At 57.4% G+C, this 22,115-nt stretch overlaps 7 protein-coding genes across 7 annotated transcripts; 4 read left to right on the plus strand and 3 right to left on the minus strand.

The window, feature by feature from the left end:
* Positions 1 to 248: 248 nt before the first annotated feature.
* On the plus strand, positions 249 to 3,678 carry CWH43 (the record flags this gene model as incomplete). Its single annotated transcript, XM_066777085.1, has 11 exons — positions 249 to 284; positions 356 to 401; positions 459 to 489; positions 547 to 683; positions 737 to 1,069; positions 1,122 to 1,248; positions 1,338 to 1,370; positions 1,422 to 1,506; positions 1,559 to 1,604; positions 1,655 to 3,611; positions 3,666 to 3,678. 11 exons carry the CDS (start codon positions 249 to 251, stop codon positions 3,676 to 3,678), a joined length of 2,844 nt encoding a protein of 947 aa, XP_066632927.1.
* A 562-nt stretch (positions 3,679 to 4,240) lies between these two features.
* Positions 4,241 to 5,175, plus strand: SLS55_005640 (uncharacterized protein; the record flags this gene model as incomplete). The annotated part of the gene is made up of 2 exons (XM_066777086.1): positions 4,241 to 4,245; positions 4,380 to 5,175. 2 exons carry the CDS (start codon positions 4,241 to 4,243, stop codon positions 5,173 to 5,175), a joined length of 801 nt encoding a protein of 266 aa, XP_066632928.1.
* Positions 5,176 to 5,460: 285 nt separating this feature from the next.
* PHO5 (acid phosphatase pho5) lies at positions 5,461 to 7,394 on the minus strand (the record flags this gene model as incomplete). Its single annotated transcript, XM_066777087.1, has 4 exons — positions 5,461 to 5,864; positions 5,944 to 6,755; positions 6,809 to 7,271; positions 7,325 to 7,394. 4 exons carry the CDS (start codon positions 7,392 to 7,394, stop codon positions 5,461 to 5,463), a joined length of 1,749 nt encoding a protein of 582 aa, XP_066632929.1.
* Positions 7,395 to 11,823: 4,429 nt separating this feature from the next.
* On the minus strand, positions 11,824 to 12,903 carry SLS55_005642 (uncharacterized protein; the record flags this gene model as incomplete). The annotated part of the gene is made up of 1 exon (XM_066777088.1): positions 11,824 to 12,903. One exon carries the CDS (start codon positions 12,901 to 12,903, stop codon positions 11,824 to 11,826), a length of 1,080 nt encoding a protein of 359 aa, XP_066632930.1.
* Positions 12,904 to 13,517: 614 nt separating this feature from the next.
* SLS55_005643 (uncharacterized protein) lies at positions 13,518 to 17,385 on the plus strand (the record flags this gene model as incomplete). Its single annotated transcript, XM_066777089.1, has 5 exons — positions 13,518 to 13,711; positions 13,918 to 14,512; positions 14,607 to 14,820; positions 14,950 to 16,943; positions 17,353 to 17,385. The coding sequence occupies 5 exons, from the start codon at positions 13,518 to 13,520 to the stop codon at positions 17,383 to 17,385; spliced, it is 3,030 nt and encodes a 1,009-aa protein (XP_066632931.1).
* A 1,707-nt stretch (positions 17,386 to 19,092) lies between these two features.
* On the minus strand, positions 19,093 to 19,821 carry SLS55_005644 (uncharacterized protein; the record flags this gene model as incomplete). Its single annotated transcript, XM_066777090.1, has 4 exons — positions 19,093 to 19,175; positions 19,272 to 19,393; positions 19,443 to 19,501; positions 19,567 to 19,821. 4 exons carry the CDS (start codon positions 19,819 to 19,821, stop codon positions 19,093 to 19,095), a joined length of 519 nt encoding a protein of 172 aa, XP_066632932.1.
* Positions 19,822 to 20,263: 442 nt separating this feature from the next.
* Positions 20,264 to 21,696, plus strand: SLS55_005645 (uncharacterized protein; the record flags this gene model as incomplete). Its single annotated transcript, XM_066777091.1, has 3 exons — positions 20,264 to 20,455; positions 20,510 to 20,701; positions 20,767 to 21,696. The coding sequence occupies 3 exons, from the start codon at positions 20,264 to 20,266 to the stop codon at positions 21,694 to 21,696; spliced, it is 1,314 nt and encodes a 437-aa protein (XP_066632933.1).
* Positions 21,697 to 22,115: the final 419 nt, after the last annotated feature.

Below are 22,115 nucleotides of genomic sequence, written 5' to 3' on the forward strand. Positions count from 1 at the left end.
CGCACGGAAGACGCGGACCCCTGCTTGCCCGGCGGCGCGTCGACCGGCAGCCGACGGCCCTGCGCCGCTCGCTCATGCTCCATTACCCGCGCAGCCTCAGGAGACCTTCTGCCAATCCACACCTCTACGGCCGTTGGCGCTCCATTCGGTCTCGAGCGGACCTCCTCCATTGCGTTCCCCACGCTCTTTAGCCCGTCCTCCCCTCGTTGCTTTCCGGCTTCCGTCGCATGGCCAGCTGTTAAGAAGCTATGGCGAAGTACAAGGACGGCGAAACCGTCGCTGCCGTAAGCCCCCGCCTTTCGACCCGCGATGCCATGTTACGCGCCGCAGCTGCTGATCTCCCATTGCCGCATAGTTCAATGGCAAGTGGGTGTCATGGACACACACCGTAGTCGCTTATGGTATGCCCGCGACTGCCCCCGCAGCCGAATAGGCGACCGTTCTGACTGGACATTCAGCCGCATTCCTGGGAGCTCTCATCGTCGGAGTGTAAGAGGAGCCTTCTAGCCATGGGCGCGTTGAACGGGGCTGACGCATCGTCCACAGGGCTCTCCACTACCACAAGATCGTGCAGAACGAGCACTACGGCTACCCGCAAGAATGGTTCCCGTCCGTCTCCGCCACCATTGGCGACCGCTACCCCGAGCGCAGCGTTTTCCAGCTCTTCATTGCCATGACTGCCGGTACGATGCTACAAATGCGAGGTGCCTGCGCCGCTGCTAAGACGCCCAACCAGGTCCGAGGTTTGCGCTGGTCGCGTTGTGGTACGTCCTCACGGCGAAGCCCAATTCGACATTGCCCAAGTTCATTGCCGGCGTTGGAATCTTCCGGACTTTGACCTGCGGCGGCTGGACCTACATCACATCTACCGACGACCATGATTGGCATGACATCTTCATGATTTCGTACTTGGTTGCGACCATTCCATGGACATACGGCTGCTACGTCCTCAGCCCGCCGAACGTGAAGGCCATTAAATACCGCAAAATATTTGCAACAAGCTTCTTCGCCAACATTGTGCCCTTGGTCTACTTCTTCATCCAGCACAAGGTCCACAAGGTCGCAGGAGGTAAGTCGAGCGTGCCAGCGTCGGCCATGCGTCAGCTAACATGACATCAAAGCTTACACAATCTACGCCTTCTTTGAGTGGAGTCTTGTTCTTCTTGATGTCGCCTTCGACGCAGTCACCGTGTTCGACTTCTCGGGTTTCGAGATCGTCGTCAAGGACCTCAGAGGTGTCAGCAGAGGGTATGTCTCACGGCTTCCAAAGTAGATAGCTTCTAGGCAGGAGAAATAAGCCATTCCAAAGTCAAACTCTGATAATCCTCCTTTTGCAGAAACTCTCAAGCCGAACGCATTGCGGAGAAAGAGTATGTTGTGCCCCGCTTCCATGACAAATTCAACCAGGCTAAGTAGTGCAGGAAAAACCGCGAGATTGCTGATCTCTATGCCGCCGGTTTCCACTGGCCTGCTTTCTTTGATGCCGCTGCAGATGTCTACAACGGGGTAAGTTTCCTGGTCGTTTCAAAATGGCTTCACATAACTGATCCTTGTCCAGTTCGTCTTCTGGACGATGCTGACCTCTCTCGGCCTGCTCGTGTGGTGTAAGTATTCCGTTACTACGTTTGGCTCAAATCCCTACTAACCATGGCAGACTTCCCACTCTGGTACATGGGCATTTCTGGCTACGAAGTCATAATCATGTGTACCCTATCGCCCTTCCTGCTTGGGATCCGCTCTCTTCGGTCGCTGGTAATCCGGAACCTTCGTACCACGCACCTCCTGTCCCTGTCTGGACTGCTTTCCTACTTGGTCACCGCCCCAGACAAGCGCTTGTTTGCTGTTGGCTTTGGTCTTTGGATGGCATGCCTTTCCTGGGCGGCCACCTTCTACGCAGAACGCTCCCAGCCCCACCGCCTGGAGGCTCGTATTTCGGCTTTTGCTCTTGGTCTTCTCATGTCTAGCGTTGCCAAGTTTGCCTTCTGGACTAACAACCCCATCTGGCCTATCATGCACGCTCCCAATGGTGGTTGGAACAAGCTTGGAATTGCTCTGGCTGTTGTGGCCATTTTCCGTTCCACTCGGTTGACGGCCAGCAGCGGCGCAGACATTCCTGCTCCTGGTCCTCAGAAAGGCTCGCCTACCTTGGCGGGCTTTGGTCTCGCCGGCCTTTTCTTTGCCATGCACTCTCTGCTTTCGGACACTAGCACAATGATCCTCTGGGTTTGGGAAGGATACCCGGTCCGCGGGCCACTCTCGGTTCCTCACGGTGCATACACTCTCTTCGCCATGGGGGCTGGCCTTGCAATTGGTCTCTTCTATCCAAGGCTCTCCGGAAGTTGGGCCTTGTACGGCATTGGTGCTGTTGGCGCTGCTGTGCTAACTACCAACGGGAACTGGTTTGGGTACTACGGGGCCCTCACTCTGGCCGCTTATATCATGGCGGTTGCGCCGGTCTTGATCTCTTCCGCAGCCCGCCACAGCCCGGCACTCACGTTCGGACTTGGCTTCCTCCTTTACAACATCCTGGTCCTTGCCCATGTTTGGGTCGTTGCCTACGCCTTCGTCCCGGGTGGTCCCTTGATGCGTGAGCATACCGACTGGGTCATGACTGCGACCATGCTATTCATTGGAGCCGGCGTCTTTGCTGCCGTTGGCACTCATGGGGCTGCTAGTGCCAAGACCCGCAAGCCTGCAAGCCCCACCTCCCGCAAGACGCGGTCGTATTACCTCTATGTATTGCTTGCCCTCGAGGCGCTCGGGGCTTCTGTTGCATACCTGCGTTTCCCGTCATATGAGTACACGCCCTACCACAAAAACGACAAGGTCATCACTGCCGGTATCTGGACGATTCATTTCACCCTTGACAATGACATGTGGTCGTCTGAGCGCCGCATGCGTGACCTGATCAAGGAAATGGAAGTCGACGTCATTGGTCTGCTTGAGAGCGATACAGAGCGCATCATCATGGGCAATCGCGACACGACTCAGTACATGGCCGAGGACCTTGGAATGTACGTCGACTATGGCCCAGGTCCCAACAAGCACACCTGGGGTGCAGCGCTGCTGTCCAAGTTCCCCATCCTTAACTCGACGCATCACCTGCTGCCGTCGCCTGTCGGTGAGTTGGCTCCAGCCATCCACGCGACTCTTGACTGCTACGGCGAGTTGGTCGACGTCTTCGTTTTCCACTCGGGCCAAGAAGAGGACCCGGAGGACCGCAGGCTCCAGAGCGAATACTTGTCCAAGCTCATGGGCTCATCGCCTCGTCCCAGCATCCTGCTCAGCTACCTCGTCACCAAGCCCAAGGAGGGTAATTACAACACGTACGTCAGCGAAACCAGCGGGATGCGCGACATTGACCCGAGCGATTGGGATCGATGGTGCGAGTACATACTCTACAAGAATCTCAAGCGTGCCGGCTACGCCAGAGTCAGCAGGAGCACCATCACCGATACAGAGCTCCAGGTCGGCAAGTTCATCGTCGGCCAGCCGGAGGGCTCTGATGAGACGATCCATGAAAACGATGTCCCGTACGGTCTTCGCTTCCCGACGCTATTCAGAGGTGAGGGCGTCAGAGGTCACCGTTACCATGTGTTTGATGAGCCTAGGTATGTCCCGAAGAATCTATCATGAGCCACGCAGATTACTGACGTGTTCGGTAGATATTACGCCTAGACAGAGACTCTTGCCGAACACGCGGTTGGCGTTGAAGGTAGACGCAGAAAAAGTGCGCGCGAGCTGTGCAGCTACAGAATCCCCTTTGGTATTCTAATGCTGGTGCAGCTTTCTTCGAGTAAAATCTAACTTTGTTTCTTCATTATTGCTCGTCATGAATAGTACATCGTGCTTTCAATGTGAGAGATTCTTGCCCCACAACGTGGCTGGTTCGTTTTTTCAGGGACTTCCTCTGCAGTACCGGTGTTCTCAAGACCACGTTCCACCCATGAATCGATGCGACCCACCAGTGCACATCTCCAACCATAGAACGCATGGATCGACCGCTTATTGCCTAATGTGTACATGTAGTTAACACAGATGAGCATCCACTCGTGACGATTAATGTATTTTCTTTTAGTTCAAGCTCTATACAGTTCAAAGCCGCAAGACGCCGTGCGGTGGTACTACTATGGATTTAAATAAGCTATGCTCTATTTATCCTGTGTGCTGTTACGGACTTGGGTAGGGTTTAGATTTTGCTGGGCGTTCGAAGTTCCATGGGACAGACGGCCGACACCATATGCGGTACATTGACCCTTGGTACCAACCAGCCCAACCCTGCTTTGATATCGATTTTTGTCTATGAATATACCCTTGGATGGGCTTTGGAGTGAGTATAAGAAGGCTGGCGAAATCCCATCCGTTTCCAAGTGTTCAAGCCTACCATTCCCCTCCTACGGTGGCACTCCCAATCACGTCATCGCCATGATCTTCAAGGCAGCGTTTGTGGCCTGGGCTGCGTCAGTCGCCTTGGCTTCCCCGGCTGCCATGAGCCCTGCGGCCCCCTCCGACTCTCCTGGCACTTCCCTCTCCGGTCCCTTTCCTCGTCCTCTCGGCCAGACGGGACACGCGAACGAAACCGCCACGGCCACGGCCACGTCGGATGCCGCCGTTGAAACCCCCTTTGCCGCACCGGCGGCGGACTTGGATCCGAAGCCAAACGGGCGGGCGCTGATGCCGCCGCACCAGCTGCAGCGCCGCCTGGGCCGCAGCTGGCGCAAGGTGGAGAATACGCTTGACGTAATTCAAAATCAGCCCCAGCGGGAAGGTGGGCCGGAGCAGCATTGCTACGAATCCGGCCAGGATACGAAACGAAAGGCCATGATCGACGCGATTACGGACTTCTGCCGGAAGTACGATGGCTGGAAGCTCAGGGTCGGCCAATCGATCAGCTCCCAGAGCAAATTCACGCACAATGTCATCTACCACATCTACATGAACCTGTACATCGAAAACATGGACGTCCCCGCGAAGTACCACCCCCCGCCGTACACGATCGTCGAGTCCGAATGCCTCCACGAGTTCAAAAGGCCCATCGACAGCTGCAATAAGGATACCGAGGCGAATAAGGAGGGCGGTTATGTAGTGTTGGACTACGGACCCAATCAAATCATGTGGCGTATTGATCCCAATGCTTTTCCTACCGATCCTTTAGTCCCTCATAGGGTTCCATAGTCTCATAACTTTTCCCCTTCCACTTCTACTGATATTACCACAACCGATAAAGTCCTCCCAAGAGGACTCGTCAAATAAGTTTGTACCATGGGGCAAACTCCCAACAGAGACTGTTGGGTGAAAAAAGAGGCCTCCGAAAAACAAGGGCAAAAGTACAACCAACCAGTTAGTTCTTCTTTATTTTCTCATCGCCCTCTCAACAACAACAACACCAACACTTCAATCATTTGCAGGAGGCCAGAAAAAAAAAAGAAAAACGGAGAATGGATATCACAAAACGCACATCTACACCGCCTCGCCCTTCTCATACGACTCGCTCGTGCCGCCCTCGCCGCCCAGCTCCTCGTTCGCGCTCCCCCGGCGGCTGCCGTTGTTGCCGTGCCGCGGGTCGTACTCGGGCGTGCCGGGCACCTCGCCCGCCAGCTGCTCGAGCGTCTTGCGCTTGGTCTCGGGGATCAGCCACGAGGTGCCGATGCCGAGGAACATGAAGAGCGCGTATATCTGCATGACGTGGTTGAGCCAGGGCGAGGCGTTGTCGGCGGTGGCGCCGCGCGTGCGCAGCGGGCCGATGAGCACCTGCGCGATGATGGCGCCGACCTTGCCTGACGCCGCCGAGATGCCGTGCGATGAGGAGCGGTAGCGCGTGGGGAAGCACTCGCCGGGGACGATGAAGGTCGTTGCGTTGGGGCCTGCGCCGGGAGAAGTGTCAGTTTCTGTTCGCCGACAAAGAAGGAAAGGTGGATGCGAGGAAAGGGAAAACAGGCTTACCGAAGTTGAAGAAGAATTGGGCAATGACGTAGAGGGCGAGCAGGCCGCTGGAGCTGAGCTTGTGGTAGGCGAAGCCGATGATGCAGAAGAGGATGGTGAGGATGGTGAAGCCCATGATCTGGATGGGCTTGCGGCCGACCGTGTCCACCGTCGCGACCGTGACCCAGTAGCCGGGGATGGAGCCGGCGCAGATGAGGATGAGGTTGCCGACGGCCGTGTTGAAGAAGTACTCGTACATGTTCTTCGTGTGGCTCGTGCCGTAGCCGATTTCGGTCAGGATGATCGAGTTGTTGAGCCCCAGCCCGTAAAAGGCCACGTCCAGGAAGAACCACGAGCCCGCCGTGCCCAGGAGCACCTTGCCGTACTTCCACTGCGTGTAGTGCGCGAAGAAGTCGCGCCAAGACGCCTGCGGTACCTCCAGCTGGGGGGAGTCCTCGTTCATGGCTTGCACGCGCGTGATCTCATCGGGGTGGCCCTGGTGCTCGCCCGCCTTATAAGCCTTGATGTCGGACCCGCCCTTGACGATATCACGGGCGACATCGAAGGTGTAGCGGGGCGTCTCCGGGATGGTCAGACGGTAGTAGAGGGCGATGCAGCCAGGCACGGCGCCAAAGCCGATGAGAACACGCCACATTTTGTCCACCGCCAGCGAGCAGGCACCAGTACATGTGGCTGCCGAGGAGGCTGTCTCGAGCGACTCCCTAAAGCCTGCAGTAACGATGAGCGCGATAATGGCAGCACCAAATTGGCCAAAACCCTGCATGGCGAAGACTGAACCCATCATGGCTCCTCTCCACTTTGTAGTAGCGAACCTGCAGTTCAGTTAGAGGCGGGCTGTTGGGGCAGGACTATCATGGCTACATACTCAGAGGTGATGATGGACGAAAGGGGGTAGTCGCCGCCAATACCGATGCCCATGAGCACTCGCCAGAAGACCAGGAGGCCGACGATGGACATGGATTGAGAGGGAGCAGAAAGAGCCTGGGCCAGCGTAGCAAAGATGATCAAGATGAGCTCGAGTCCGTACATCTTCTTGCGGCCGACCATATCGGCCAGGATGCCAAAGCCAACCTGGCCAATGACGGTACCGGCGCTAGTAGACACCTTAATGGCAGTGTCGGCCGGCTCCGGGATCTTGCCTTTGTTGTGGGTCCAGTAGGCGACGCCCAGCATAGGCGTAGCCAGATTTATCGCGAACAGATCAAATGCATCCGTGAAGAATCCAATGCCTGCGACGACAATGGCGCGCACATGATACCAGCCGAAGGGTGCCTTGTCGATCTCGGCGAGTGCAAGGCGTCTGCGTTCGTTGGGGTCCGCAATGTGGGCTGTGCAAGAGTTAGTATCCACAGCCGAGACGCTGGACGAGGGAACAGCGTACCGTAGTCGTTGTGGAAGTTGTGGAAGGCGGCGTTTCCGCCAGCGGTCTTGTGGACGACCGGAGCGGCCATGGTTGGCAGGTTGCTCGGCGGGTGAGGCTTGGGGTTCAGTGAGTGGCGGAGGCAGCACGGCGGGAGAAGGGTTGCCGATAACACGGCAGGGACGTCTTAAGTAGCGAAGAAACAGAAACAGGCGTGCAAAAAGAGCATTGCGAGTGCACCTTACGAGGCGTTTTCCGGGGCTTTTCTGAAAACGCCTCTTTGGCCGGGCTGTGGTACGCGTGGGAGCAATGGGAAGCCAATGAGGAGGATGCATGTTTGCACGAGCAGGAGATGATGACTAGTCAGGCGCGGGAGGCAGGGCAAATCGGAAGCGTCTCGATGCTGGGTCATGGCAAAGTGGATGCAGCAACAGAGCGGCCGGGCCCTGCCAAGCGGCGCCAGACGAATCCAAGAGCGGCTCCCGCAGCGAAGAGAGTGTAAGAGGGCAGCCAAGAGGAAGTCGGCGCAATTGGTGGCGTACATCAACGGAGGAGGCCGGTGGGAGAGCGTTGAAGGGGCGGCAGCCAATCAGACAGCCCACGTGCAAAGGTGCAGCCAATCACGGCTAGCCTGCGAGCTTATTCCCACATCGCTGAAAACATCCCCTAACTTCCCGCCCTCACTGTCCATCGATTACGCGCGTTGCACCTTCACTTTCAGGTAAAGCGTCCGCCGCCACTCGTTGGTGCTGGACCTCCATCGCACGCGAGCGATGTTGGAAACTCCTCCACTGACTACACCACGGACAACACCAAGACTTTTCCAAGGCCTTGGAAGCCCGACAAGCAGTCTCAAGCATCAGCCTCCAGATGCCAACACCGAGGTGGCTACCGCCAAGCAGCGGCACGAGGCAGACAAGATCTTCTGAATCTGTCCCGGAGGTATTGCCTGCTCGTGTTAATCCCGATGCGAACGCGAGACCTGTGCGACTATCACCACGTGTCGTGTTCGTGATGTCTCCAGTGCATGACTTACCACTGCTGTCGCTTCTGCTCGCCGCATTTGTGTATTCCTTCCAGGACATGTGGGAATCCGTGTCGGCTGCTTCTCCCCGGCCTCGATGGCAACCACCCGGACACTTCAACCCAGCAACCCAGCTTGGCCGTCGCTTGATCCAGCTGACGGCGGCTCCGTTCTGCACGCTGATCTTCTGCCGCCGCCATCCTTCCCTGCAGGCGGCCCGCCCGTGGTTGCAGCTCCACCTCATCCTTGCGTCAGCCCTCATGGCATCCCTACCTTTCCGCTTGTCTCGGCCCATCTACGTAGCACACAGCCCTGCACGTCACGAGCACGACCCTTTGATCTTGGCGCCTGTCCAACAGATGAATCTAAATCAGCCTTGCGAAAGAAGAAAAAGAGGTTAGAGCCAAATCCGGACCCGATAACGCCACATGCAGCTTCTGGTCGTATAACCACGCCGCACTCGGGCTCCGCCATGCCCGCCTCTTATCCTCACCGGCTGGAGAAATTGCTGAATCCAATTGCCATGCACCTCATGGGTCCTCGATAGGGTCAAATGCAAGTGTTGGCGGGGCGTCCCTGGGCCGTCATGGGGCCATGGCAAAGTGTGCCTCGCTGGACCCCGGACGTTACTCATTCTTGCCACCGGCAAAGGATCGTCTTCGCTGTGCGTTAGTGCAATAGCCCGCATTTCAAGTGGTACTTCTGGACCCCAAGGCCAGTGGTCGCGATCAATCTGACGAACGCACGTACGCGAAACTACGCATCAACGAAAGGACACTTTACGGTTATTCGCCACGCAACGTCTTGAGTAGGATACGACCGGTGTAAGGAAGCCATGAAAATTCTTTAGGACGCGCTGTCGTGCAAAAAAAAAAAAAAAAAAAAAGATGAAGAAGGGGAGTGGGCTGAAACCGCTGCAGGAGGTGTCGTACGGTGGGCGCCTCTGCATCTGCTAGCATTCAAAGGTATCATCCTCGCCACGAAGAATATGCTGATCAAGAAAGCGAAGACCAGAAACTGCTCTTCGAGATGGTCAACGGTTCGCACAACCTCAACACCAGTTTTGTACTCCCACATGCACAAAGCGCAGACTGCTCCCACTACCATTCCTTGCACCATAGGGCCGCCTTCGACTCCTTACACCACCAAATGGTGGCTCTTTACAAGATCACTATGATATCCAATCCCAGCGGGCCCCCCAATCCTGGAGAGAAAGAGATTGCAAAGACGTGGGTAAAGGTCAAGGCGGTATCAGGTAGACTTCCGACGATGTGTCCTAATAGTGCGCAGTGCATTCGGGATGTGCTCTCGCTCTCCCCTAGTCGTGATTTTTGGCCGTTGCGGCGAGGTCAGAGCAGCGGCGGCGGCAACGAAACGCTTTGATCAGGCAAACCATCGAGTTCGTCTCTTTAAACGTCTTCGGTAAGATCAGGCCGTCGGGCGGTTCGTGAGAGCGGGGAAGCAGTGCAAGACGCTTCTTGGCGAGCGTCTGATCATTTTTCCATAGGTATATAAAACCTGCAGATCGCCTCTGGTCTTGGCGTTGGTATCTTGCGGAAGGTAGGTAGGTAGGTAGGTAGGTAGGTATGCAGTAGCAAGCTTCACTATTGGCGTCTTCGAATGTTATCTTCAAGCTTCAATGGCCGCGAGCGTCGTGGCAGTACGCTGTGTGCAGAAGATCGTATTCAAGACCGGCGAGGTGAGTCTCAAGGAAGTGGATCTTGCGATCTTCGTTGCTATTATAAGCAGGGTTGGTGTCGGTTGCGCATGAGATTCAGTCCTTCCATGTCCGATGCAAAAATACTACACTGTCCATCCGTGGGCAGTTGAAGCGATAATTGGACGCAAATGTGACTTTCCAAAGTATCCAAATGCGTCAGAATGTACGTACCAACGCAAGTAGTTCAGTCTCTTTGCAAAGGCAAGCTTGGCAATTCCGATTACTGCCGCGAGTCAGCGACCCGCCGTGCTGGGAGAGTGAAACAAGAGAAAGAAAAACCAAGTGTAGATCAGCGGTACCAAGGTGAAACCCGAGCGACAACTCCCGGCCCTAAGTACTCGCCTCACTCACTCGCCGCGGCTCATATGCAAACGGAGGTACAGCCATTCGCCTCCGTTGCATCCACCACACCGTGCATCGGCTCCAACTTCGCATGCCCCTGAGGCGCATTATTCCCATCCGCACCGCGAGTAAGCAAGCGCGCGCGCGTTGTGCTATGTACGTAAGCGATGCGGACGGGACGGGGCGCCGGGAAGCGCACGTCCGCGAACGTGAACCGGCATCCCGCTTTGGGTTTGGTTCCGCGACCAACTAACAATAGGTAGCGCGGCGCCTCGCCGAAGGACAGAACGCGCGTGAGCGACGGAGAGAAGAAAGGCGATACTTCCGAGGCTGGTGCGGATGCGGAATCAGAAGAACGGCCGAGATTTGTGGCAACAGCTGTGGCGCATCGTCAAATGATACAATAACGTCGGCAAGCACGGCTCGAACAGCTGGTATCGAAATCTCATCCTATTAACTCGATCCGGAAAGGCGCTGTTCGGCAAGGCAAGCGCCCTTCAGCTCGCCGGGGAGCCGGTCCGGCCGTAGGTAGCGTAGGAATGAAAGCGGGGCGCCCTTTATACGTACTGTGCACAGCTGCTTGTAGCTCTTGCTTGGTCTCACTGCGCAAGCAGCATGGGGCCAGGCAGGACCAGCACGAAGTCGCTCCGAGGCTCAGATGCCGGCTGCAGCTGCGGCAAGCAGCACAAGGGCTCGGGCCGACTGCTCATACCCGCCGCCGTGGCTCGGCCATGCACTCTAGCATCATCCGCTGCGGCCGACGCCCAAATGTGCCCCAAAGAGGAAAGGGAGCGAGCCGCTCTATCGCTTCCCTGAGCCGCGGGACGGGTCAGAACGCTTTAAACGGGGCATCGACTAACTGGATTCTTGCCTCGCCCCGTTCTCCACCTTCCTGGCATCGCATCACCACATCGCAGTCCGCGGAGGTACGTCCGTTCGGTGCAGTAGCCCTCACTTCTCCCGTTGGCGCCACTGCTCCCCCACCCACCTCGGCCCTTGCCGTCACCTTGCCTCTTGTTCCCGGACCCAGTTTTCTATTTGCCGCCCAGAGACAGACCCCTCCTAGCCCGGATAAAGAAGGTTCACCAAGCTTGTCAAGAGGCCCCAAAAGTCTAAAACCCGCTGCAGCCCGAGGGATCGAGAGATGCAGCTCCAGCCTCTGCCGCATCGAGCTCGACTAAGTCGACCTTCGAACGTCTGGTTCAAAGGGCCGAATCTTGAGTGCGGCCGAAGCTGTGGCTGTGAGGTGTTGATTGGCAATGTTCTTGTTCCGCCGTTGGTGGTGTTGAGGCTGATTGGACCACCGTCACCGCGGCCACCGTTGCAGGCAAAATGGGACCGAGGAATCGTTTCCAATGTTAAACATTACTCAGCCTATCGAGTAAACTGCCTATCGTTCGTTGAAGCATGTCAGGCTCAAAGATGACTTGCCCACTATGCTCCCGCAAGCATCAGGACGTACTCCCGCTCGCTCAGCCCAAATTTTATCACATCTTTATCCATGGCCTCTACAAACCGCGTCGGCTCGATTTGTTTCCCGTTCAGTATTGTACCGTTACTGCTCTCCAAGTCGATGAGGTAGGGTCGAACCTTCGCATCCTTGTCGCCGTGTTCGTTGACCCGCGTCGTGTGGCGGAACTGCAACACGGCATGTTGCTTGCTGGTGCTCGGATGCTCGACGAGCATGTCTGCGACAGCAGCCTCGCGCCCTATTAACCAGCAGCTACGACTCCCCAGCTCCACCGTCTGAAGACAGTCCTGGCCCTTGAAGACGAACAACCGCCAATCATCGCGCGCAGACGGCTTCCGTGCATCCGGCGGCTCGTTGTACTTCAGGACGATGTTCGTGCCGGCGACGGTGACGGTGTTTGCCTCGCGAGCGAGCAGACCGGTCTGTTTGAAGTTGGGCTTCTGCTTCTCGATGGGAGGCTCGCCAGCTTCGCCAGGACCGTCGCCGGTGCCTTTGTAGGCGGCTTCCTGTGAGGGAAGCGGTTTCGCGGAGCGCTTGCGGGGCGGCGAGGCGCTCTTCGACGGCCTATGGCGCTTGGGCGAGCGCGAGCGCGAGCGATGGTCGTGGCGGTCGTGTCTGCTGCGGCGCGAATGGCGGGGCGACGCGTCGTGGCGGTCCCTGCGTCGCTCCGAGCGGTGGTGGTGATGGCGGCGCGGGCTGGTCGAACGATCGTCGTAGCGGCGCTTCCTCTCGTACCGGTCCCGGGCGGCGTCCTTGCTGCGGCTCCTGTGCCTGTGCTTGCTTCGGCTCCTGCTTTTGCTCCGACGTCGTCCCTCCCGGCTGCGGTCCCTCCCGCGCTTGCGTGCCGGGCGCTCGTCGTCTGACCGCGCCGGCGAGTCATCGTCGCGATGGCGGCGCGAGCGGTGGTGCTTCTCGCGGTCGTCGTCGGGGCTGCGCGACGCCCGCTTTCGACGGTGCCTGTCGCGCCTGGAGCTTCTGTCCTCATCGTCGGAGAGCGAGTGCCGGCGGGCCCGCGGCGGCGGCGACACCAGATCGGCTGGCATTGTGGCGGGTGACGGGCGCCGGCACGACCAAGAAGAGGCTGGGCGGATTGGCAGGCGGGGCGAGGATGGTTGGCGCTGGCTGGGGGAGGTCAGGCGGTGGTTTTCGCAGAAGGAAGGGCCGGCGGTGGGCGCGTCGTTGCTGCACATCTGCAGAGCTTGTGGCTTGTGGAGAGCAGCTGCCGGGATGCAGCTGCCAAGACAACGTCATCCGCCCTCTCCCCCAGCGCCATGCTCCTCCACCGCGCGCCTGCATCCTTGGTGCAATTGGCGCGCCAGAAAAGGATCGCGCGCGCGCTGCGGGCCTGGCCGACGGTTTCATCGACACCTGGATCGCGTCTTCTCGTTTCAGCATGACGCGCCCCCTCACCATGCGCCCTTGCAGCGTCACAGATGTGCCGGGAGCACTGCGCCGACCACGCTCCAAGTTCGAGCGAGCGTTGGCTTCATGCGCCGGAGCTCCTGCGCTGCCCAAAATGGCTCCATTTCCCACGAGCATTCCCAGCGCGCTCCTCCATTCCTCCGGTTCCTGAGGCGCCCGTCCGCGACGCCTCGCCATGTCCACGTCTGTTTTCTTTCTGTAATTCGACTTCTCTTCTTCATGTCTCTTACTCGCCATGGCTTCCAAGTTCTTTCTCTGGTCGAAGGCCGACCGCCATAATGCCGCGGGGGCGCACCGGTCGTATCGCGTGGACGGCTTGATGCCAGTGGACCAATACCCGGTCGACCAGTGGGACTCGCCCTCAGACTTGGCTGGCTCCAAGAAGCGGAAGGTCAGCCCGACTGTTTTCCTTGCTCCTGATGCCGCAGCGTGCGTCAAGTTTGCCTGGTCCTTCCTCTAAACGAGCACCCCGGCATGAACGCCTTGCGCATGTGGCTGCACAGCCCGTGCATGCCGTGCGGCGCCCACTTGTGGATTCTTCAAGACTGCTCCATGCCAACAAGGGGACGACTGACAGTTCCGTAGAAGAAAAATCGCCCAAAGCCGCTTCCCCTGTCCACTTGCGGCTCCCTCAGCGACTTCGATGCCTCAGCAGTCGCCCCGTCTTCTGCCCTGCACGAGACCACCATGACCTCCGGCGCCCTCGTTTCAAATGTCGCCATCGCAAATGACATGCCCCGTTTCCCTGTCGTCAACTACCCATTGCCTTCTCCGTCTCAACGACCACGTTCGCATACTGCTCCTCCGACTCCCACGATTGCCGAGTTGCCAGGCTCAATCCTTCTGGAGAACCAGGGCTTCCCCGGCGAGGCCAAAAATGCCGAGGCTGGTCTGGAAGACGATTCTGCAGCAAAAAAGATGGCTTTCGCCCCGGCTCTCCAGGTGCCCGTCTCTACTAATAAGGGAACCCAGCACAAGAAGAGCCTGAGTTTGAACACTGCCACGTCAAGATGGGGCCCCGATACGACTGCAGGCTCGAGTAGAGCGGCAGGCCCTCTCTTCCACCAGCTAAGCGTCGACTCTAGATCCAGTAGCCACACGAGTTCGCAAAGGAGGCGGGGTGACCGCAGCGACAACAGCTCTTTGCTGCGGTCCCCCATTACCGAAGTCACAGAGGCTTCGAGTGCATTCGCTTTCGCTGGCTCTGAGAGCAGCAACGTTTCCGCGAAGGTATATCACACGCATCCTTGCATATCGGCGGCCCAATCGCGGCAGCGCATCGCCCCTGTTCCTTGTCATATGCCTGTGCTGACAGCTATAGCAGCAGCCAATGCGGCAGACGCAAGTTTCAGATAACGAACAACTCAAGGCTGTTGTTGTCACCCAGAACAAGCAGATTGCGCTCCTCAAATCTCAGTTCCAGCACCTGCGCATTTCCCATGAGGCCCATGCGTCCACCTTGGCCGAAGCTCACCACCGGGAGATGGATGCGATGAGATCTTATGTGCACTACCTTGAAGAATCCCGCGATTGCAAGCGTATGTTTTGGAAGCGGAATGCTTTGTTTACATCATACTGACAAGTTTCAGCACCACATCCGCACCTCACCATCCCTGCCAAAGGTCTTCGAGGAGCCAGCCCGCAAGTATCACCGACTTTTGACAAAGCCAACGGAGCCTCGATTTCAGGGCCAGAAGCCACACGCACAAAGTCGGATGACTCGAGCACCATGGAGCGAGTTGTCAAGGATCGCCTTGGCAGTGAGATCTCGATAACTTCGGCTGAAGGACAAGAAAGGTTCAATGAGTTGAACAGGACGCTCAGCATGGCAACCAAACACATAGCAGCTATGAAGGACCAAATGGAGCAGCTGGTGGCTCGTAAGGACGCCTACAAGGATCGTGCTGCTGACCTTGAGGTCAGGGTCCACGACAGCCACGAAATGTTGATTGATCTCCGCGAGTCGGAGTACAAGCTGGAGATAGAGAGGCGCCTGATGCATGAACGCTACAGGGAGCTCAAAGCAGAGCTAGTCGCTCTGCGGACACAACCTGAGCAGTCACGCATCGGCGATTTAGAAAATGGTCTCGCAGAGGAAAAACTACGCGCGGAACTGCTCGCAACACAACTGGAAGCGATGCAGCTGCGCACTCCCTTGCCGAACACTGTTGCCGAACTTACGAAAACCATTGACGACCTTAAGAGCCAGCTGAAGGAAAAGGACGACCAGATTTACGAGTTGCAGCATGTCAACCAAGCACTCCAGCTCGACCTTGAAGAGATGGATACCCAACAGGCCAGACAGGCCGCCGAACATGACGAGGCACTTGCGCAAGAGTCTCGAGAGCGCAGGGCGGTCAAGGATAAGGTCAAACAGTTGGATCACGAAAATACGGAGCTGAAGGAAATCGTTGAAGCTCAAGGGGAGGATCTCGTCTCCGTTCAAGACGAATATGAACGTCTAAGAAAGCTTTTGCACTCTGAGATGCGAAGTCAGGCACGAAAAGCCATCTCTAGAAACCTCATTCCCGGAACTCCCTCCAGTGCTGATGGGTATTTGGAGCTCGTAGCGGCCGAGACACGAAGGCGTGTCAAGGCTCTGATTGCGAAGGAAGACGGAAAGTCTTCTGATTACCCCTTGAGCGATCCTCAGGAGCGTATCAAGCAACTGGAGCAGGAGGTTCAGCATCACGTCAACGAATTGGTCCGCTGCAAGCGGGACAACAGAGGTTACAGAAAAGACATCAAGCGCGTGAATACAAAGCTTGACAAGATGCGGACCAGCATGTGTGGCGCCGACAATGTTGAGCCAAACCACCTGCAGAGACATCTCTTGCTTCAACGCCCTATAACCCCCACAACAGACTCACCAACCGACGAGAAGCCAAACATGGATGGACTGGGTATCTCGACTGCCTTGCCATCGCCTCCCAAAACAGCACCGTCCTCTCAACCCACCTCAGCAGTCAGCGGTAACATCTCAGACTCATCTTTCCCGCCGGTCCCCTCTACGGCACCCAATCGCTCCCGCTCCAACACAAACAAGAAACTTCCACCCTACCCGTGCCTGCCAGAGCAAGCTGCGGAGAACGCCTCCGAAGCCTCCGTTCCGGCCAGCGACACATTCGCCAACAATCCACCACCGCCACCATCATCAACATATTCCCAGGATCAGCCGCCGCCATCATACTCATCAAGGCCGAGAACACCGAGAACGCCGGTATCGTACAAACTCACCCCGACTGTCACGGAACGCACCCCCACCACCACCGAGCGCACTGTTTCTGTCAGCTCCGTCATACCCAACCCCGCGGTTTCTCCTGCCATGATTCGAAGGCCACCCACGCAGCGCTACTACTCGTCCGAACACAACAACATAACCATCCCACCACCGCCGGCGCCGGAGGGGCCTTCAAGTGGCGGCACGCAGCGTTCCCCACCGGAAAACATCGCCGCCGCCGCCGACGGGCCCGAAGAACAACCCCGACCGAAAACCTCATCTTCCTCGAAAAGTATGCGACGTCGCCGACGACAACAACAAGAAACCGCCCCGGGCAAAGATGGCGGAACTGATGACTCGAGCACCCTGACGGCCCTCCCGCAACGGCCGCCCAGCGGCTGGAAAGCGGAGCGCAAGTCGCAAGAGGAGAAGCTGGGCTTGGTGCGCAGTAACAGCACGACCATCGGAGGCGTTGGCATCGAAGGGATTGCTGGGAGGGCGTTGTTGAAGAGAGCGGCGACGAGTGGTAGTAACGGTGGCGGCAGTAGCGGCGGGAGGAAGAAGGATGGTGGTAGTGGTGGTGGTGGTGGTGGGCTGGGCGCGCAGGGCGTGGTCAGTCGGTTTAATTCTTCGTCGACGAAGGGGTTGAGGGAAAGGGCGGGGACGACGGGCGGGATTGCTTGCGCCGGGGAGCGTGGGGGCGAGAGAGTGAGTGGTTGGCGGAGAGGAGGCGAGGTGGTCGTGCCGGTTGTGTTGGAGGGCGCGAGGGGCTTGAGGGGGTAGGGGTGAGGCTGTTTGGCTGTTGTGGATGGGAAGAAATGGGATTGAGGGGGTTACATGGCGTTATGAGAACACGTCGGTTTTCGGGATACCTCAGGTTTGATACCTGATGGTGGTGGGCCCGCGGAAAATTACTCTGAACTCTTGACTTTCATGTATTCAAAATGATACCAAATGTTACATCATAAGTAATACGAAGAGAGCAAGAATGAGAGAGACAACAAAGTCAAAGACTTAGCGACGAGTATACGAAGCTGAGGGAAAAGATCGGAATAATATTCTTGGTGTAGGAGCTGTGTTCTATGTTACGCCTCTGCATTCCACCCGGCTTTCACATCGAAGTCGATAACGACGGCTTGACTGCGGAGTTGTTGGGGCCGCGGCAACACGTCCACGCCGTGCAGCCGTGCAAGGCGTGGCCACAGCAGCAGCCGGCGCCATGATTGGTCCTGCAAAAGTCCTCGTGTGTCTCTGATTGGTTTTTATTTCTGATTGGTTGCGCGTCACCCAGCCCGGGCCACAGCACACTCATCCTGCAGTCCCTGTTGTCAGCCGCACATGCATTGTAAATCGGGCGGTGCGCGTTGAGATCTGCTATATCACCTTGCTGAAGTTGGCCTATCGTAATTCCATACCTGCTTCTTTTCTATTGGCTTCCTGCGACACCGTTCACTAAGATATATAACTGCCTTCTGAGGTGCTCAGATGTTCTTTACTCCCGCCTCACTACACCCAAACAATCCGCTTCCATACCTGCTTTTGCCGTACCGGCTCTTCCGCTGATGAAACAGCAGTACGAAGTATCCTATATTTTATTCCCTTAACAATCGCTTTCCCACTATCGCGCACGCACGCAACTCATAACGCCTCGATCAATCAGCCATGTCCGAGAACAGTAAGACACTTCCCCTACGAATAGGAACTCCTTTCTTATCAATCCAACAGCAGATGGTGGACCGTCAGACTCGCCCCAGGACAGCGCTACAACCCGTACCACAGACGCAACCAAATGGCCAAGCGAAGCCATCACCGGTGTCCTTGCTGTTGTGCTCATGGTGGCCATTCCATGTGTTGCCTATTTGAAACGCCGTTTCCTTCCCCGAGCCTCAGTGAGATGGTTCCGGTATCTGTGGAGGGCCCCAAACCATGAACAAGGTATGTGAAACTCAGCGCTCACGGCCACTGCCGTGATCCCCTATGCTGCCATTCACCTATCCAGTACTGGAGTTGCGAGTTGGGGTTATAGTGGATTGAGAGCTGACCCGTGCCTGATGCATGCAGTACTCAGTAGTCGTGATGCGCTTCCGCTATGGGCAGCGGCGCCGCTTTCCTCGTACGAATCTCCATACGTCGCTTCGGAGCAAGAAACCTCGGGTTGGCTGGAGCTTTCTGCATTGAGGTCCGGCAATGGCAACGCTGATAGCGAACTGTGATCTTGACCCGGTATCGATCGCACGGGAATGGATTATTCTCAGCAAATATCTGGTAGTAACAATTTGAGCTGATCAGCAATTCTTCTCCGATATTCAAAAAACTGGCCAGCATCGGATGTTAATATTGAAATACAGACGGAGGGAAACCACATAGAACTCTCTACCTTCTCCCTTGTGATCCATTTGGCCAAGGTCGGAATAGTGTTGTGGCAGTGTTTGCGTTCATGCATACTTCTTTTCATGAATATTTTTTTTAACGAGATGTCCGCTTCTTCCGGGAAAACGGGGATCAACGTCTACGCGAAAGCAGGCACTCGGAGCTAAGGGGTGCAATTTGATTTAGTATGTAGGTAAAGCTGAATGATGCATAGCCAGAATCACTTTCCGCCCGTCGTGACTTCCTTGTCCGAAAATCCAGTCTTCTCGAACGGTTTGCCATCTATCAGCACCGGTTCGGCCGCTGTTGTTTTAAGTGTCAGCGAAACACAGCAGCACAACAATTTCACTCGTAGGTTCTGGAAAAGAAAGAAAAAGGGAGAAAAGAGGTGCTGCGTACCGATGAGGACGAAGTAGATCCGGGCGGGCTTGTCCGTGGGATTCTTCCACCCGTGTATCGTGCCGCGCTGAACGCACACGTCTCCACGCTTTAGGCGCTTCGTTACACCGTCATCGAGGTAGCTGCAGTCTCAGTCAAAATCAAAACTCGCACAGCAGTCGAGAAACATACCATTCTACTTCTCCTTCCAGCACGATCCCGAAGTCCAGGGATACCGTTCGGTGAAAGGGCTACCGGCGAGTTTTCAATAAATCTCATCATGCCGATGGGATTATGAGGAAGGCTTCTTTCATACCGTGACAGTGTTTGCAGGAATATCCACAACGCGCAGAACCACGCCGTCCTTGTTGGACAGACTCTCCGTCTTCGTGGTGATGGGGTCCTTGAAGTCGTTGTTGGTGGCGGGGAATTCGTGCGTCTCCCAGAGCACGGCGAAGGAGGCGTCCATGTTGGTCGGCTCAGGGTCGACGGTGTGATCTTTGAGGTATACGGCCTTGCCCTTCTCGTCATGGCCGGTGACGAGGCGGCGGGGTGCGGGGAACAACGCCATCTTCGAAGTTCGTGGGGGTTGATAGGGATGTCAAGTTGGCGAGGCAGACTGGACAGTTAACATTTGCGAGAAAGAACGGAGAGAATGTAAATACTAAGAGCAGCTCAAGCGGAGAACCCCGGCGAAGGAGGGTTCGGCTCTCCTCAAAAGTGAACGCTCGGAGAGGAGTAGAGATGGAGCAAGGTTGTACTGCCTGCAGGGAGGGCGGGGTCGCCCGCCCGGAACCGATTCGCGGTCCCCGCTTTTGTCGGCGGCGAACCCCTCCCTCGTAGGGTGCCGGAGGCTTTCGCGTCCGGAATGTGGAGGGCGCCTGCAGCATGCATGGCACGGCCCGGACTTTCCCAGAGTATCCACCGCTGGCCTGCTATTAATCTTTCCGTGGCCCGACCAAGCTGTTCACTGTTCTCTGAACCACTCTGCCCAAAAGCCGAATACCGCTAGAATGGGCTTCACGCCCGAAATTGCGGAGGGTTCGCCCTTTACACTTGCCAACATCCCCTTCGGCGTGTTTTCTACGGCCACCACTTCGCAGACGCGCTGCGCAACCGCCATCGGCGACTTTGCGCTTGACCTCCGACAGTTGAGCGAACAAGGCGTTTTCAAAGACCAGCAAGTGAGCGATGCATTTGGCCAGGTGAGTGTATCTCTGTGCAACGAATAGGAGTCAATGGCGACTGACAGCTCGAAGCATGATCTCAGCACCTTCGCCGCGCTTCCTCGAACCGTACGGACAGCTGCCAGACAGCAGATCATCGATGCCATCAAGAAGGGATCAGTTGACGAGAAGTGTTTCGTCCCGCTCAAAGACGTGAAGATGCACCTCCCCATGGAGTGCAAGGGCTACACCGACTTCTTTTGCTCTTGGGAACACTGCAGCAATGTAAGCTCCCCGCTCTCTACACCAAACCGAAAGCCGTGCAGTACACTGATTCCCCTCGCCCACAGTGCGCCCCCATGAGCTCCGGCAAAATCCCCGACAACTTCTTCAACGCCCCCTCCGCCTACAACGGCCGCGCCTCCAGCATCATCCCCTCGCCGCACAAGCTCCACCGCCCCAGAGGCACCTACTGGGACCCATCCACCCCCGACGGCGCCGCCAAGAAAGCCATCCACGCGCCCTCCCGCGCCGTCGACTACGAGCTCGAGATGGGCGTCATCGTGTCGCGGCCGCTGCCCTACGGCGAGACGCTGCCCTCGGCCTCGGCCGCGGCCGAGCACATCTTCGGCCTGGTGCTGCTGAACGACTGGTCCGCGCGCGACATCCAGCTCTTCGAGATGCCGCCGCTCGGCCCCTTCAACTCGAAGGCCTTCGGCACCACCGTCTCGCCGTGGGTCGTCACACTCGACGCGCTCGCGCCCTTCGCCGCCGCGCCCAAGCACCCGCAGACGCTCGCATCGCCGCTCGGCTACCTGCGCCACGCTGAGGACACGGAAGGGGTGGGGGGAAGGGATGGCGCGACCTTCGACATCCGGCTGTCGTCGCACCTGCTGCGCGCCGGCAGGCGCCACGAGCTCTGCACCAGCAACCTGTCGTACCTCCTCTGGACGCCCTTCCAGCAGCTCGCGCAGCAGGCCTCGTCCGCCTGCGGCATCCGCACCGGCGACATCCTCGGCACCGGCACCGTGTCCGGCGACGCGACAGACGGCGGCAGCGGCACGAAGGTCGAGCTGGCCTGCCTGTTCGAGGCGACGCTGAACGGGACGCGGCCGTACAGCTTCAAGGGAGGCGACGGGGAAGGAGGGGAGGTGAAGCTGGCGTACCTGGAGGACGGCGACGCGGTCGTGTTGGAGGCGAGGTGCGTGGATGGCGAGGGCCGGACGGTGCTGGGGTTTGGGGAGTGTGTGGGCGAACTGCTGCCGCCGGTGGCCGCTTAGGTAGTTGGTGGGTCGAGGGCAAATGTTGAGGGGAGCGGGGGATTGCGGGGGAGGGGCAGGTATCGGTGGCGGTGGGCAGGCAGGAGCAGGTGGGGAACCGAGCGAGGTCCGGCGTCGGGAAAGCGCGCGCGGTGCATGGGCTAAGGAGGAAGAGCCTCAGCAGGGCTGATCTTTCACTTGCTTCCCATTCCGCCTTTTCCGCCCATTGGAGTTCCAGGCCGTTCGTTCCGTGCACCTTGGAGTCCAGACAATTGCTTCCAGATCCTGTGTCCAGTGCCTGCCAGCCAGTGCAGTGGTTCCCGCTAAGATCAAGCGCTCTTTTCTGACAAAATCAGTAACAGCGGTAATCTCCAGCAGCCATGAGAAAAGGCCAGACTGCTCGTACGATCTATTCAATGTTTTTTGGAGGACTACTTGAT

Source organism: Diplodia seriata (genome assembly GCF_021436955.1).
Source record: "Diplodia seriata strain FDS-637 chromosome Unknown scaffold_5, whole genome shotgun sequence".
NCBI classification, from domain to species: Eukaryota; Fungi; Ascomycota; class Dothideomycetes; order Botryosphaeriales; family Botryosphaeriaceae; genus Diplodia; species Diplodia seriata.